This window comes from Chelonoidis abingdonii, chromosome 2 (genome assembly GCF_003597395.2).
Source record: "Chelonoidis abingdonii isolate Lonesome George chromosome 2, CheloAbing_2.0, whole genome shotgun sequence".
Taxonomy (NCBI): Eukaryota; Metazoa; Chordata; order Testudines; family Testudinidae; genus Chelonoidis; species Chelonoidis abingdonii.
The window spans coordinates 239,015,925-239,033,840 of record NC_133770.1 but is presented as its reverse complement, the minus strand read 5'-3'; the positions used below and the strand labels follow the sequence as shown (position 1 = coordinate 239,033,840).

The 17,916-nt window shown below is 46.2% G+C and overlaps 1 protein-coding gene across 1 annotated transcript; it reads right to left on the bottom strand.

Moving 5' to 3' along the window:
- Window positions 1-457: 457 nt before the first annotated feature.
- LOC142046386 (zinc finger and SCAN domain-containing protein 29-like) lies at window positions 458-2,365 on the bottom strand. Its single transcript, XM_075063061.1, has 2 exons — window positions 1,488-2,365; window positions 458-672 (listed from the first exon to the last, which is right to left on the bottom strand). Exons 1-2 carry the CDS (start codon window positions 2,008-2,010, stop codon window positions 665-667), a joined length of 531 nt encoding a protein of 176 aa, XP_074919162.1. The 5' UTR covers window positions 2,011-2,365; the 3' UTR covers window positions 458-664.
- Window positions 2,366-17,916: the final 15,551 nt, after the last annotated feature.

The following is a 17,916-nucleotide window of genomic DNA, read 5'->3' as shown; positions in this document are numbered from 1 at the left end:
GGTTACAATGATTTGCAGTGCCTGTTTTTCTCTTGGGGTACAGTATGTTTCACTTTCTGCAATAATAAAAACTGTTTTAAAAGCCAAGAAATCATTTATTCAAAATACGGTGCATAAAAGGACAGCGGGATAGGGTGCTGAACTGTACAGTCAGAGGTTTGAGTATGTCCTGCCTGGAGTGCTGTGCAATGCCTGCTGTACTTCAGGATTAATACGCTGCATGGTGATGGGGGTTGGGTGCTTTGGGTCGTAGTTCTTAGGGCTGGTAGGTGAACGTACAGGTATTGGGGGCAGCTTGTGGTGGTAAGAACCAGGATGCTGGAGAAGGGGGTTTTGAGCAAACAGTGGGGCACAAGGGAGAGAGCTTTGGGATGTGGGTGGATTAGCACGGTAGTGATCTGCCTGCATGGCTACGAGTGACTGCACAGTCCGTTTGGTGTGCCTGGAGGCTTATCAGCTGCTTTGTGCTTTTCTTGGTAGCCAATTCCTTTCTCCTGCTTTGTGTTTCCCTCCACTGATGCATTTTCTCTCTCCAGTCCTGCAGCCTCTTATTCTCTCTGGCATGCTGATTCATAACTGCTTTCACCATATCTTCTTTGCTTTTTCTTGGTTTCCTCCTCAAGTTCTGTAGCCTTTCAGCAGGCTGTGATAGGGCCGGAGGATTCTAGGACACTTAAAAAAACAGAAATAGAAGCATTTATTACAGAGGCTGCATTGTTTATAATCACAGTGAAGGAGTTTGTAGACTATTTGTAGCATCATTTACACATAGCAAACGTAGCACAGAGAGGCCACAGCAGCAAAGACATGGTGAGTAATGGGGAAGGAGTGATTAATGAAGCCATCTCGCTGCCGCATCTTACCTGGGAAGGGGAGCTGCTTGAGTCAGGGCTCACTGGGGTTTCTGTGCATTGGAGAAAGCAGAGAGCAGCTAGGGGGAAAGTGCACTGAACACCACCCCCACATTTGTCACAACAGTTTCTCCTGGAAGCCATGTTGCTGCCGCGGCTCACCTGGGAAGGGGAGCTGTTTAAGTCAGTTTACTGGGGTTTCTGTGCATTGGGGAAAGCAGAGAGCAGCTGGGGGGGACCTGCACTGAAAACTATCCCTACATTTTCCACAGGATTTTATCCTGCCAGATATCTCGCTGCTGTGGGTTACCTGGGAAGAGTGGGAGGGTCTTCTACAGCAATGTGGATTCTGCCCGGTCCCTATGCAGCAATGGTCCCCCCCCACCCCTCACGGCACAGTGGAGCGGACGCGTTAGCCTGACTGGGACAAGGACCACAGTGGCTCTCCCTGTAAACTTGCGCAAGCGCATTGCCCACGCTCTGGCTGAAACTTTTGAAGACATTACAGAGGCCGATTATCGTGACATGATAGACCAAATCAATGCGCTAGTCCACATCTAGGCATGCATGCAGGCAGCCATAACCCCCACCCTCCTCTCCCAAAACAGTTCCATCCTAAAAATAAAATCTGCTTACTGGGAACCCGCTCCTCTGCTTCTTCTTCACCAACAAGTTCCAGCTGCTGCGACCGGCTAGCTTCCTCCTGGCTTGAGAAGGGCTCCTGGCTGCATGCTTCCTGGGACTCTGGGGTGTCTCCCACCACCCCAGTACCCTCACTCTCGGTTTCCTCTACACCCTCTCCCTCCTCTCCCAGCTCTGAACTGTCCATCGTGGTCCTCGGATTGACAGTGGGGTCACACCCAAGTATCGCATCCAGCTCGTTGTAAAAACGGCAGGTCGTGGGGGCAGCACCTGAGTGGCGGTTTCCCTCGCGAGCTTTGCAGTAGGTGCTCCGCAGCTCCTTTACTTTAACCCTGCACTGCACCATGTCCCGTTCATGGCCCCTTTCCAGCATGGACTTTGATATCTGGCCATAGGTATCATAATTTCTATGGCTGAAGTGCAGCTGTGACTGCACAGCTTCCTCACCCCAAACACTGATGAGGTCCTGCAGCTTGCAAGTGTTCCATGCTGGGGCTCGTTTGGGGCGTGGAGACATGGTTAGTGATTGATTGATTGGATTAATTACACTCCACACCTGGCTGAGCAAACAGGAAGGGGATTTTTAAAATTCCCAGGGCATTTAAAGGGCGGATCATCTGAGCCCAGGGCAGTGGAGTATGAAACGATGAGCAGAGTGGCTGAAAAGGTATGCTGGGATACCTCCTAATACCCTGGAGGCCAATAAAAGCGCTTTTGCTGGCCACACTTGATGAGCAACGCTGCATCACCAGCGCTGGAATCGTTACACCCGAAGCAGACCAGGTGTACAGCCAGCGCTGCAGCCAGGGAGTTGCAGCGCTAGCTGTGCTTTGCAAGTGTGGACACAGAGTAAGTTGCAGCGCTGTAACCCCATCACCAGCGCCGCAACTCTCAAGTGTAGCCAAGCCCTCTGTTTTGTATCTCATCTGATAGCAGCACAGTGCCGTTCAGGGATGAGGCACTGGTTACGCTGTGGCTCAGAGTGTCACCTACTGTTTAGTCGCAAACAGATCTTTAAGAAGCATCGCAGTAGGTATTTGGACATTGTAAATATTCAATACTCCCTCAGCAAGGTATCTAACACCTTTCAGGGTTTTCAGATCAGAATGATTCATTCCCAATCTTAGACCCATGACAGTGACCTTGCAAAAGAATGAGAAAAAAACCTGAGGGCTCTTGAGCATTGTTCACAGCAGGTATGTCAGTGCTGCTAAGAGACAAACAAATTAGAAAAGAGGTTTCGTTTCTAATGAAAAGAGACGTTGGCATTGCTCATCAAGGCAAAGATGCGTGAAACCATCAGCTACAGTTAAGTAAGTATTTTTAACTCTTATATTTCTGAGGTAAAGTGAAGTGGGTCTGTAGAAGGAGTTTTGATATGTCCCAGACAGCTGCTGTGGTTGGTATGCAAATTGGACTAGAAACTGTTTTGCATGTTTGCACATGAGAAGTGTGTGCATTGCATATTTTGCTGCTTCCTGTCAAGAGGAAATAGAGCTTCTTATTGAGGCTCCTGATGCTATTACCATTCACGTGTTACCGTATTCACTGGACCTTTCTCCTGTGATGGAGACAGGGGTGGCTCCAGGCACCAGCATGCCTAGCGCATGCCTGGGGCAGCAAGCCACAGGGGCCACTCTGCTGGTCGCCGTGAGGGCGGCAGGCAGGCTACCTTCGGCGGCATGCCTGCGGAGCGTCTGCTGGTTCTGTGGCTTTGGTGGAGCTCCCACAGGCGTGCCGCTGAATCCAGGGGACCAGAGACTACCTGCAGGCAGGCTGCCGAAGGCAGCCTGCCTGCGATGCTTGAGGTGGCAAAATACTTAGAGCTGCCCCTGGATGGAGATGAATGTAGATGATGAGACCTCTAGATGCTTTTAGAAAACTAGCATTAGGCACAGCAGCCAAACAGATTATTGTCTTGTGCTTCCAATCTGCTAGGAGAACTGAAGTGTAAACCAAACAGCTGCTGGGAGTCATATGCCAAGCAGCTATAGCTGTTTTGCTATGGATATAGAGAACATAATGCACATCTCCTCTGGGTACAGTAGATATTTGTCCTATTTCTTTTAGTTACAGAAAAGGACATGTCATCTGAGGTATAATACACTTGCTATGCTGCTCAGATTGCCAGCTTTGTGACCATGCTGTGCAGTTTTGGGGCCCTCATTTGAAGAGAGTTATCAGAAAGCCACACAATTTTCAGATACATTTAATTTAAAAATGCCACGGGATCTTGTAGAGGTGGTCGTTGTCTCAGCAGTCACAAAATTAGACTTTGCAAATCCCCGGAGCGCTGCCTGGTGAGTACAAGCCCCATGTGTTTTTTTTTACAATTTTTTTTTTTTTATAGTCATCCCTGCTGGGGCCCCATCGAAACTGTTCGAATTGGGCCCAGCACTTCTTAAAGCCGGCCTTGTGTTAGAACAGTCCATACAGCGAAAACTTGGCTGAGGGAAGTTGTACACTGTGTACTCAAGCTTACTGTATTTGATTAATATATAAGAAAAGGGGTACCCCGACCTGCTCTCTTTAAGGGTGAACCTCCCTTTCAACACAAAAAGCTGAACCTGCATTGGGAGATGTGAAGTATTCCTTCCAGCACCAGACTCAGTGAATCTTGCCCCGTGTTCCCCCAGGCTAAATACTAGAACAATATCAAGAAGAAACAGGAAAATATTCTATGCGGAAGACATTAAAGTATTAAGGTAATACAATTCTGGTTTTATTTCATTTAGGGCCTGATTCTGTGTCCCTTGTGTAAATCTACCACTGAGTTGAATGAAGGTAGGACCTAGCTTGTAGATGGTATTAAAGTGGTAATAACTGTCCTTATGGGGAAAAAGAGAAGACATTAGGCCTTGTCTACACGACACAATTTTGTCAACTAAAGTCAGCTTTCAGCAACAAAACAGTGGAGGTGTACACACTACAATGCTCCTCCTGCCGATTTAACTCGCCTGCTACCCTGACAGAATAAAACCATCTCGATGAGAGGTGTAGAGCTTTTTGCAACAAAGTTAGATTGACTCAGGGTCAGGGCACACATTGTGCCTGCTTATATCACCCTAATTGGCCTCCAGAAAGGGTTCCACAATGCCCATCATGACCACTCTGGTCATCAGTTTGAACTCCACTGCCCTGAAGGTACACAGGCATGTGCCCCTCCCCCTCATTTAAAGGCTCAGGAATTTTTGAAATTCCTTTTCCTGTTTGCTTGATGTGCACAGTTCACACCACATCTTCCCGGCTTTCCACAGTAGATGCGCTCCTGCCTTGAGTACACTGGAGCTGTTGGATCTGCTGGGTCTGTAGGGAGAGGAAGCTGTGCCGTCACAGCTTTGTTCCAGCTGTAGGAACTTTGATATATATGGGCTGATTGCTAGTGGCATGCAGGAGAAAGGGCACAAAAGGGACACACAGCACAGCTGTGCTAAGATCAAGAAGCTGAGGCAGGCGTACCAGAAGGCAAAGGAGGCCAACCATTACTGTAGACATGCCGCTTCTACAACCACCCTCTGTGGTTACCTCACCTCAGCCACCAAGAACCCTGTGGATACTTCAGGGAGACTGGAGGCAGCGGCCAGTGGAGTCAACCCCAAGAACCATGGACACTGACTCTGTGGGTGCTCCGGGGCTGGAGCACCCATGGGGAAAAATTAGAGGGTGATCCGCACCCACCGGAAGCCAAGCTCCCCCTGCCTCCTCCTCCTCCCCAGTGTGCGCTGTGTCCTCGCTCCTCCCCCTCCCTCCCAGATCTTCCTGCCTGCCACCTAACAGCTGTTTGGCAGTGCTTCGGACTTTCTGGGAGGGAGGGGGAGGAGTGGGGATGTGGTGCGCTCAAGGGAGGAGGTGGCGGGGTGAGGGTGGAGCAGGGGTGGGAAAAGTTGGGGAAAGGTCGGGGTGGCCAGAGTCAGGGTGGGGGGTGTTGCTGAGCACCCAGTGGGCAGAGGGCAAGTCGGCACCTATGCTGAGAATGAAGTGATAGATGAGTAAGTGGAGTTGGAGGAGGATGTGGAACACACAACAGGGTTGTCCGGTGGCACAGTGAGTCAGGATTTCTTTTTGAGTCCGGAGGGGTCTTGTCAGTCCCTGCTCTCCGGCTCTGGCATGCCTGAAGCAGGGGACATAAGCTCTGGTATGCACACATTTTGCTTTGATTCTGCAGGATGAGAGGAGATTGAGTTCTTGGGTACTTTGTTTTATGGTGGAGGAGGGATAAGGGATAGAAATTAACAAACAAGCTATACAGCTACTCAGGGGGTGGGAGGGTCTGGCGGAATAGTTTAACATACACGAGGATGTCCTGAGAATCCTCCATAGAGATCTCTAGGAAACTTTCCTGTATGTATTCTGCAATCCTCAGTTGAAGGCTCCTTGGCAGAGCTGCCTTGTTTCTCCCCCTACTGTAGGAAACTTTGTCGTGCCACCCTTGCATCCTGGGTTACCCTCAGGAGTGAGATCGGGTTTGATTACCCCAGCCTGTGGAAAAGGGTGCCAATATACAGAATAGTCTCCCTAGTCACTTGTTGTGATCCTCTTTGCAAACCATCCAGAACCTTTGTCCTTTCTTACCCATTCCTCATTCCTCACCCCACCAAACTCACCATTTTCCAGACTCTCGCCGAGCTGTGTGCTAGCCAAGGCACAGTGTGTGTAACTTTTGTGATTTATGACTGTGAGCAAACTCACAATACTGTCTCTGTTCATTGTTGCTTTGGCTTCTGCAGCTGTGCCCTTGAGGACTCACTTCTCTATACCAGCGGAGTGCCTCCATTAGATAAGGCAGTGAACTAGGAGGAGTAAGGAGGATATGATTTGCTCAGTGCTGCAGTCAACAGATGTAGCACATTGTGAAACAGGAGCGTGGAGGAAGACAATTTAATGAAAGACTCAGGCTGGATAGCCTGGAATGGAGAAGGGCAGGAATGGATGATAAAGCTACTAGAAGGCCTGACAGAGATGCTTAAGCCTCTCATTGCATCTGTGCTCGACTTCCCTTGCAGCCAATGCAGAACTCTGTTCCATGCCCTTCCCAAACTCCCCCACCACATTCCTCTCGCATTCCCAGTTCCCTCACAGTAACCTGTGCACTCAGCCTTAGCGACTGGTTTCACAATGAAAGCCGGAGTTAGACGCAGCTTTGAGAGCCATAACCCAGAGAATGTTCTTCATTACCATGTCCTCTGTTTCACAAAATTCTTGTTTTGTCCTACTGTTAAACTTTAGTCTTTGAAATAAAATAAGTCTTTATTTATGTCATACATACGTCCATCAGTGCTAACATTCAAACACAGTGGCTAGAACAGGAATATTTGCTCAGTGCTATTAATGCTCAGGAATCAAGCACTACCGGGATAATTCAAGGTGACAAGCAAACATTGCCTGGCCGAAAGCATCACATACACACACATTACTGGGAATCATTGTCAAAATGCTCCTTCAAAGCCTCACTTATTCAAATAGCTACCTGCTGTATCTCTCTAATGGCTCTCGTATCTGACTGCTCAAAATCAGTAGCCACCTCAGTGCTCTCCCCCTGGGGAAGCTTTCCCCCCTTTGCTTCCCAAATGTTACGTAGAGCACAGCAGGCTGCAATGTCCATCAGAATATTTTTTTTCTCATTGAGGTCTAACCTGCCAAAAAGGCAGCACCAGTGACCTTTTAATCATCCAAAGACACATTCAATGGTCATTCAATACCTGCTGAGGCTGTTGTTGAAGCGCTCATTGCTGCTGTCTAGGTTTCTGGTGTAAGGCTTCATGAGCCACGAGAGCCAGGGGTAGGCTGGGTTCCCAGGATCACAACTGGCATTTCCACATCCCCTCTTTGAATCTTCTGGTCCAGAAAGAAAGTCCCTGCTTGCAGCTTTCTATACAGGCCAGTGTTCCTAAAGATATACACCTTTCCTGACCAACTGACATTGATGTCAGTGAAACGGCCCAGGTGACCCACAAGTGCGTGCAAGACCATAGAGAAGTAATCCTTCTAGCTGATATACTCCCTCGCAAGATGGCCTGGGGCCAAAATTGGGATATGCGTTCTACCTATCACCCATGCCACAGTTAGGGAATCCCATTGCTTCAAAGCCATCAAGTATTTCCTGCACATTACTGAAAGTCACAGTCCTTCATAGCAGGAGGTGAGTAATGGCCCTGCACACTTGCATCACCGCATGCCTTCATCTCCTACCGCCCATGGACTTTCCAACTCCAACCTGATTCACAACTGACCAGTAGCAGTCTGGAGTTACTAGCTTCCGCACAGCGATCCCCACTCAATCTTCCACAGTGAAGGCAGCTCTCATTCTGCTCCTTCAGTGCTGGGGGGAGTTCCACACACAGTTCCAGAAAGGTGGATTTGCACATCCAAAAGTTCTAAAGCCACTGCTTGTCACCCCGTACATGCATCACAATGCAATTCCATCACTTGATGCTTGTTTTCCGAGCCTAGTACCATCGGTCCACCGTGTGGAGCTGCTCTGTGACTGCCAACAGTAATCTTGAATTATTTCTTTCCATGGCACGCAGCAGGGCAGATGCCACTGATTCACTTTCTGATTCGCAATTCATGAAATACTGCACGACCAGCTGGGCTGTGTTCATAATGCTCATCATCAGATTAGTCAGCAGTTCAGGAGCCATGCTTTCAGGCAGAGAGAGTAGGCACACAGTTAACAAGGGCTGTTGAAAAATGGCACAAAATGTAGTCAGAAGCCCATGGAATGATGAGATGGAAAGAATTGCATCATGGGATGATGAGCATGCCCCCATGATGCACTGTGATCCATTCTCAGAGCTCCCAGCAGCAGAGGGTGGCGAGTTGTATAGTGAGTAGCTACCCATGATGCAACACTCTCTCTGTCAATGCACTGACGTAACTTAAGTCGACGTAACTGTAGCGTATACATGGCCTTACCTGAGATGGGCATGAGCTATTGTTTCTGTTGCTAAGGTTCAAACTAGGGCTGTCAAGCAATTAAAAAAATTAATTGTGATTAATTGAGCTGTTAAATAATAATAGAATACCATTTATATAAATATTTTTGGATGTTTTCCACATTTTCAAATATATTGATTTCAATTATAACATGGAACACAAAGTGTACAGTGCTCACTTTATTTATTTTTATTATAAATATTTGCACTGCAAAAATAAAAGAAATAGTATTTTTCAATCACTTAATACAAATACTGTAGTGCAATCTCTATCATGAAAGCTGAACTTACAAATGTAGATATGTACAAAAATAACTGCATTCCAAAATAAAACAATGTAAAACTTTAGAGCCTACGAGTCCACTCAGTCCTACTTCTTGTTCAGTCAGTTGCTCAGACAGACAAATCTGTTTACGTTTGCAGGAGCTAATTGTAACCCCCAAGGAGATTACCTAGATTCCTGGAGCTCTGTCTGTACACTGTCCTGATGCACAGTGTCTCTGGAAGGGAGGGGGAGCTAAGGCAGACTCAGAGTCTGCCTGGAAACCAATAGGGAGTGAGATGCCCTTCCCAGGTAGCTCAGAAAAGGGGAGCAGCCATTTTTTGAGGCAGTCTGGAGCCAGCCAGGGCAAAGGCAGGACTGGCTGTGTGGGGAGCTGGTGAGTCCCAGGCCTCAGTGCAGGGTTCATCCTTAGAACAGGCCTCTAGGAACCTGAAAGAAAGATCCCTCAGCTGGGCATTTCCCTCTCCACTGATGATTCCCACTTTGTAGAGTTTTGCTGGGAAACTTCTCCAGCCAGGCTGAGTTAGCCCTCCAACTCCCTAGGTGAGACCAGTCATCACATGGTCACCTCAGCTCTGTCTGCTGCTCCAGGGCTGCTTCCTGCTGTGTGTGTGTCTGGACATTGGGGTAGGACCGACATTGCAGTGACTGAGGCGTCCAGAGTGATCGCTGAACCTGAGCATCATTCATGGAGTTTGTGAGTGCACCATCTTTTAGTTAGTCAGGGAAATTGTTTTGGGGACTCCTTACTCCCTGAACTGTGTCCTCAAGCCAGGGAGTAAGAATCTGAGGATTTTATAACCTGCTGTGTATTAAACCTGTGGAGGGACTTCCCACCTCCCCCCACTTGTGAGTCCTTTAGTCTGACCTGAACCCAGTCAGCCACACTGCTAAACCACTGCAGAGAAGACATCTTGGTCATAGGTCATCAAGGGCCGCAACAAAGTACGCGTACCAACGGGACACTAATCCTACATTTGCTACATCAGGTCACGTGACTGGGGAAAGTCACAGGTATTATCAGCGTGGGCACCAGTGACCCTCTTATTTGTCTCCTGTTCAATATAATTACTGGGTTGAATATTTTGTATGTATTTGTGTTATTTCTTGGGAGTTTCCCAACTATCTGGCAAGTAAGTGGAGATTACCTTGTGGTTAGAATTTTTCTCCCAAGCTGCCCTGGTGACCCTGCCTGGAAGGAGCGAGGGGGGTGGAGGCACTGCCAAATAAATTCATGGGGAAAAATAAAGAAGATACACCCTGCTGAGTGAGTGGCGGGATCCAGAAGAACCCAGACCTGTCCATCAAAACCTGTTAGCAGACTGGCATTAAAGAAGGTAACCAGGTGGAGAGGGGGCGTTACATAATGCTGCCCACTTTATGCTTACAATGTCACCTGAAAGTGAGAACAGGCATTCTCATGGCACTGTTCAAATGGCTCAAAATTTGAATCAGTGACCATCCCCCCCCCCCGACTTCATGAGGCACACAAAACTTCAAGGCACTCTGACTGTGCAGACTGTAGAGCACAGAGTCACACTTTAAACAGAAAGTTGGTCTTCACCTTAACTATAGCAGAGCTGGCACCCTGCTCTGTAATAATTTAACCATAAAATGAAAATGCACCAAAATTAGACCTAAACTGCCAAGTTCAACTAGAGAGTGTTTTATGAAGCATTTACTGTATATTTAGTGATTCTTGTTACTAGGACAACTGGTTTGACAATGATGTCATTGGTTCCTGAGGTCTACCTTGCTTTCACTGGCACAAGAGGCTAGCAGGAAATGCCTTAGAGAGCTGTTTTGTTTATGAAATGTCAACTCTCTGCTTAGTTACACTCAACTAAGCAAGTGAAGTTTCCTTTGAGGTGCACTACATTTAAAAAGTGCACAGTTCATCATGTGAGGTAGGGTATTTGTGCACTTGCAATTGTCTTGTGCACCCTTTTTCTGTTACACAGTTCAGTGCACAACCTAGAAGAGGGAGGCGTCGGGCGAGTGTTGCCATTTGCCATTTCACCCTGATACAAAATGTGACTAGGTAGCAGGAAAATGTTAGTCTAAAAATAAAGTGTCAACAAAGTACTTAGGCAGAACTTGCAGGTGAATGTACAATTGATGTTCAATATTCACTCAGTATCCGACGCAAACCAGGGCATTCAGGGCCTGACAATCTCCACAGAGTTCAGTGGGCTTCAGATCAAGTCTTCAGGTCTTGGTCAGTGTGCTGAGCCTACCAACAAAGGTACTAACAGTGATGTCGTCTTTTGTGACTAAGACAACCTGTCCCCTGGGAACAGACAAGAAACAGTATAGTGCTGAACTGCTCTGTTTATAAGCTCAGCTGCAGCTCCCTTGGTTTTGTGAGTTGTGTCACTCTGTTAACTTTACAGGGTGGTTGGTGTTCTCCCCTACCCTCCAATTTTAGTTCCTCATTTTAATGAGACGCCTGTTAATTTAAATAGGAGTCAGCATTCAAGCGGTGTTTAAGCCTAAAAGTTGGACCTGATCCAATAATTTGTAATGAATAATTTAGTATGTTAATTTAGCTTCTTTCTTTTATTTTTGGACTGGTCACAAAAAGTTTATGATTTTTCTCAAATATCATTTGACTTTATTATATTTTTTACATATAATAGTCTGGAGTGTTCACAAGTAGCTCTTTGTGCAAGTGTTTGATATGGGACATTTGAGCTCTGTTCATAGTGTCTGGACACACAGTGTCTGGACACATAGTGTCTCATAGGTAAGGTGGTGGTATAGCTGGTTTTTGACTGGCTGCGTGTCACTGCTGGAAATTAGAGTTATGGTACAAATGTTTGAGTTAATTTTTAACTTTCTGCACCTATTTGTCACAATTTCGCCAAACAGTGCTGTTCCTGTGACCGTGGCAGGATGACTACTCATTCACTAGAGTAGTCATAAAATGAACATAAAAGAGGAAGCTAGGTAGTAGGCAAAGCAAATTTAAGATTTTATTCAAGCTAATGCTTGTGGACAAAAACGTTGAGATAACTTCCCAGCTTTGCTAGCAATATAGTTTATTTCAGCAGTGATACGCAAATAAGTTATGCAAATTTTCATGAGCAATAGCCCATTTTCAAAATTAAATATTATGAAGTAGTGATGAAAAACTAGGCCCCAGTTCCCTGAAAATGAAAAAAAAAATACTGACTTTCAATTGCTGGACAAAATAGCACATACATTTTTCTTGCTGCTTTATAATCCCCTGTATTAATGCACTGAAGCTGACGTACTTGGGCATTTTAACCTTTTTTCTGTATATTGTCCATCTGGAAATTCATATGTTGTACTGCACACATGCTGGTATTGTTACCAAACTGAAAAATTACGTAGTCAACTGAATTCCTAGAAAAAGCCAAATGTCCTGGAAAAATTGAAACCTGTGGCTTGAAATGATTCATTGAAAGAAAACTCCATCTAAGACATTCTAAATGTAGACCCCACCCATATTGTCCTAAGGCTCTGCAAATCTTTGAAGCACTGCTAATGAAAATAAGTTTTAACTGAAGCTGTCTGGGATAAAGGTAGCTAGACTGAAAGATGAAGCCGGTCATGCTGAATTCACTCAGAAAGTCCAAGTTGTGAGATGTCAAAAAATAGAGATTTTCATTTTCTGTTACATCCTGAAGCACCAGTCCTGCAGACAAAACCATTAGCATGGGACCCCCGTCTCAATATGATATCCATGCTGGTGGATCTGACTGTAGGATTGAGGCCACGGATTGTTTTGTGGTTCAGCACAGCTTGTTATGCTTTATTAAGGTTAAGGCACAGAACCAGGAGTTCTGTACTCTGCCACAGTCTTTGTGGGACACTGGGAAATCTTTGCCTTGGTTTTCCTCATCTCTTGAATGGAGAGGATAATACTTATCTTACTTGGGCAGGAGGGAGAGGGGGAGGCAAAGCTGAAGCCCAAGGGCTTCTGCCCTGGGTGGGGGGCATGTAACCTTAGCCCTGGGCAGTGGGGCTTGGGCTTCAGACTTGCTGGGGCCCAGCACCAACACCAGCCTTGGTGACCCCATTAAAATGGGGTCGTGACCCACTTTGGGGTTCCAACCCACAGTTTGAGAACTCCTGATCTAAGGTACCCCAAGAGTTGCCTGTATTTTCCAAGAAAGGAATACATTTTTTTTGTAAAATAATCAAGACCCACATGCTGCCATGTGCTACCTATTTGTTTTATTTTGGATGAAGAGGACATACTTTATTTCAATCAATAAAATAGATACTTGCTATGATACAAGAAATCACCACAGTAACTTTTGGAGTACAAATTAAATAATTTACACTGTCAGTCTCCCACTGTCACACAGATTGCAGTTACAAATTTAAAAGAGAACATAAATACAACACATTTCAAGATACAGTGACTGTTAGATACAACATGTTTTAGCTCTTCTTCCCCATCCCCCTCTTCCCATACTGCTTACAGCTGCTATTTAACAGATCCAAATGCTAAAAAATAGACCTTTCAATAGATATGTTTGATGCTTTGGATTAGGGGCTAACGTCATGGAGTTGTATGGGTCAGGTTACCAGATATGCAAGCATTAGCCCTCTCTGTTTCCCCACGTCCTGTTAGTCTGTTGTTACTAGTGAGGTGGTTTTTGTTGTTATGTTTGGCTCAATTTAAACAGACTAGACCGAAAAAAGGGGAGCTGATAGACATAGAGCCTGCAAATACGTATGCACGTGCTTAACTTTATGCAGCTGAGTGGTCTTGTTGAGCTCAATGGATACAATTAAGCATGTGTATGCTTGCTGGGGCCTATGATAGCGCTTCCATGTGCACAGCTTAGGTAATTGTGGGAAGCGGCGAGATGGGGAAATCACTGAAGAGCTGCTGGTGTCTCGTGGAAAAACTTGGGAAACAGTCCTAGTGGCAATAGTTCTGTTTTCAAAATAAGTTATCGTTGTTTCTCTTTTATCCTCTTTTTTTTATTTTTCAGGGTGTTGCATTAATGGCTTGATCCTGCAAGGTGCTGAGCCCCCTCAGCTCCCACTGAGGTCAACAGGATTGCAGGGTGATCATCTGATCAGTCCCTAGAAGAGTATAATCATGTTAAATTATTAATCTGTTCCTGTCTTCCCTCCCTTAGCAGAAATCATCCTGATCTTTTGTTTAAACTGCAACCAAGTGTGGTCACAGAGGATTTTGACTTCAGGTGGGTTATAATGCCCCAGGAGTGTTACAGTTTAGGTGTGCAGCACTCCCAGTGCACGAGACGCTTTACAAAGTGGATGTGCCTTTGCAGAATAAAGCTTGTTTCCATACAAATCTCCTGAAGGCTAAATGCTAATGGCATCCTCTGCTGGTGAGACTGCACTCATCTTTCCTGAGCAATTGGCAATAGCTCTGCTCCTCCACAGCCATGGCCCCCGATCTAACTCCTGCACGGCCCCAAGCACAGGCATCTAGGGTATGGCTCAGAGGCTAGGGTCACTGCTACAGTACTCCAGCTAGGATGCTCCTCTCTGGTTTACAGAACTTCTGTAGCATTAACTGCTGCAGGTCTTTCTGTGAATAAGTTGCTCAGCAGCAATGTTCAGCCACAGACATCAGCACTGGAGATGTCTCCCTTCATTCAGCATTAGATGCCTTCTCCCATTGCACTGCCTGGCAACCCATCCCTTTAATACCTGGCTACTATCCTATTTCAGCAGAAAACATGGGGAGAGTCTGGGTCTTTTGAGGCAGGGCTAGAGGCTGTCTTTACATCTTATGTGGAGCATGCAGAGAAATCTGCCTCTTTCCCATGTTGGGGATCCACACTTCTGGACTGGGTCCGTGGGTGGATACTGGACAAGAAAGCATTTTGCCTTTAGTAGATGTAAGCAGAGTCAGGATGAGCTGTACCCTGACATCTGGTGGTGAGTTATGGGAAGTGTGGAAAGAATGTCTGGAATGTGAAATCTCAAATATTTGCATAGGCACGCCTACCCCATCCCAAACTGCCGAGCTGTGGGACTACTTTGCGACAGAAATGACTCAACCTCAGTTGGGTGGTACTTGCTAGACAAGGGACATGGGTTCCAAAATCCAGTGAGGAGAGAGAGGTTGGGGACAGGTATTTGTGCCTGGTGGTGCAGGCTCCTTGTGGCGCTAGAAGCACCAGTTGCACCCCCTCCTCTCTCCACTGTGGAATGTCAGAGTTGATTTTTTATTCCCTTAAGACTCTAGATACAGGTTGCTGAGCTGAACTCACTTTGGGCTAATGGTGCACTAGCACTGGGCTCCCCTACTATGTGCTGAGATCACTAAGAGCTGAAATCACAAAAGAGCTGAAATTACTGAGCTGGGAGCACTGAGTGCTGTGCTAACTAGTGGGGGAGCCTGAAGCTATACTGTGGAACAGAGCAGCTGGCGGAGTGGAGCAGTTTATGGGGATGGCTGGAGCGGACCACAGGACAGCTGGTGGAATGGAGCGGCTGGCAGAGCGGAGTAGCTGTGGGGCGTGTGGAGCAGCCCACAGAGCGAGCGGAGCCGAGCAGTTTGCTGGGACAACTGGAGCAGCTCACGAGGCAGCTGGTGGAGCGGAGCAGTTTGTGAGGACGGCCGGAGGAGCAGAGTTGAGCGGCTGGTAAGGCGGAGCAGTTCGTGGAGAAGGCGGAAGCAGAACCCACGGAGAGGCAGGGCAGTTGGCCCTGGACCACGTAAGGTGCCCCTTTCACCCAGGCTGGGGGGAGGGACCTCTACAGATAGACTCTTGAATTCTGGGGTGGCATTGACCAGAGACTTTTGGGTTGTTGGACTTTGGAGTGATTGGACTTAAGACCCTAAGGGGGAAAGGACATTGCCAAATGTACTTGGGGGGGTGGTTATGGTTTGTGTTATAACTCTGTTTGTGGTGTTTCTCCAATGGGATGCCACATTGATTCCTTCCTTTATTAAAAAGATTTCGCTACACTCAGACTCCGTGCTTGCGAGAGGGGAAGTATTGCCTCCTAGAGGCGCCCAGGAGGGTGTGGTATGTAAGTGTCCCAGGTCACTGGGTGGGGGCTCGAGCCGGGTATGGATGGTGTTATTGAAACGGAACCCCTGGATACTGAACCTGGCCCTTGTTGCTGCCAACTCAGAGAGGCAGAAGGGTTACATAAGAAAGAAAAAGCAAAGAGAAATGCAAGAAAGAAAATGACGTTAGGCGGAATTGTTTCTAAACAATGATTTTCAAAGGTTTTCTGGAGCAATTCAGCACATCTTTCTAAAGGACGCAGCTGTGAGGGAGGCCAAGTGCACTGGATAGCAGAGGTACATTATGAAGGTCTAGTTTCTCACTATTGAAGCTTGATATGAGACCCTGGAGTGGGATCTGTCTATCTGCTGAAAAGGAAACAGCTCGGTAGACAGTTTTTAACAAGCACTTTCAAGCTGCTCCATGTCTCTCATACATCTTAAAGACAATAGGTGTGATGGATTTGACCAGTTTGCTGATGGCTTAGTAAACTTGATCTATATATTGGTACCCTCTAGGTTGGATGGCCCTAAAAAGAATGGGGAGCTCTTACCACATTAGCTGAGGAGGAGCTGGGTGGGGTGGGGCAGAGATGCTAGCTCAAGACAGAGGAGGGGAGTTGCACAATCCCTTGCACCACCTTATTTTAGCCTCTGGCTGTAGGAGTCATTCAAAGATTTAAAAAAACAGAGGACATTTTTCCTCTAACAAATACAAGTGGGGACATGTGTCTTACTTTTCAGCTGTCACATTTCCTTTATTAGGAATAGTCTGATCACATATTGCTGGCAATTTGACATCATCTTTTGATCACTTTCTGACTCTGAGACTCTAGGCTGCCTCTAGCTTGCCTCACAAGAGATGCTTGTAGAAATATTTTTTAAAGTGTAGAGTTATGAACACATTTGTACAACTTTTTATTTAAATGTAAGTCTTAGAGCATTAAGAGATGAGCATTGAGATGCAAAAGCTCATCCTTGTAGGTGTTCATTTTGTTCACAGGGAGGTACGCGTCAGATAAAATTGTGTTGGAGTCCTGCACTGGGACAAATTTAAATCCCTTCATTCTGGCAAATGAAGGACCTGATCCTGCAATAAGCAGTAGGAATATTCATGTGATTTAGGGCTGCAAGATTGTGCCCAGGATTTGTCATTCTTTCAGTTTTTGCATATTTTCCTCTGAGACAGAGAAAAGGAAACAAGGTTGGCAGCTCCTAAACTGCGAGAAATGCATAGTCAGCAATTTCCCTCCATTTGAGCAATCGCATTAAAATCATTAGCTTATAGCAGTGTTTCTCAATGACCGGCATGTGGACTGGCGCTGGTTCCTGTGATCTCCCTGATGCAGTTTAGGAAGGCAGGAAGCTGGTCCTTGGTATCAAAAAGGTTGAGAAACACTGGCTTATTGGATCAGGCCTCTTGAGAACAAACCTACTTTACTGAGTAGTCCAGTTTTGCAATCTACACATCCTTTCTTGCCTCCTAGCATCTCAGGCACATGGGGAAATTTTCTGCAGCACAAAGTTACATATTACAATTATACCTAGCACTTGAGCAGGTTCTTCAGAACAAAGTGTCTGCATTTGATGTTCCATTGTTGGTACAGTTTGATCTGGACAGGAAATTTTAATAGACTGTCAAATATCAGAGGGATAGCCATGTTAGTCTGGATCTGTAAAAGCAGCAAAGAATCCTGTGGCACCTTTGAATACCCACTTCGTCAGATGCATCATGCTCCAAAACGTTTGTTAGTCTATAAGGTGCCACAGGATTCTTTGCTGCTTTAATAGATTGATCATTTGTCATGGATCAGAGTTTCAGTAAAGGTGCACCTGGAAGTCAATCAGGCCCAGACCCTCAAAGGTATTTGTAGGTGCATAACTCCCATTGAAATCAATGGGAGCTGAGTGCTTAAAAAACCTCAGTTCTGTCTCACCCTCCCTTTGTTTACTCCTGTCTAATAAGCATCAAAAGAGAATAAAAATGTATTGGTGCATGTCCATCAGCAAAGTGTACCTGATTTAAGGTTTGGTTTTTAACTCCTGTACCTCAGAGAAAATGACATTGGGGAGGGCGTGAATTCAGTGGTGGCAGTGGTACAAAATGAACAACAGGACTCGGCTTTAATGGGACATTGTTGTTGATATGAGGTCTCGTAGGAATATACAAAGAGTCTTGTAGGCTTTTCTCTTTGTGAATCTAAGTTAATTAGGACAGAATGAGTCAAC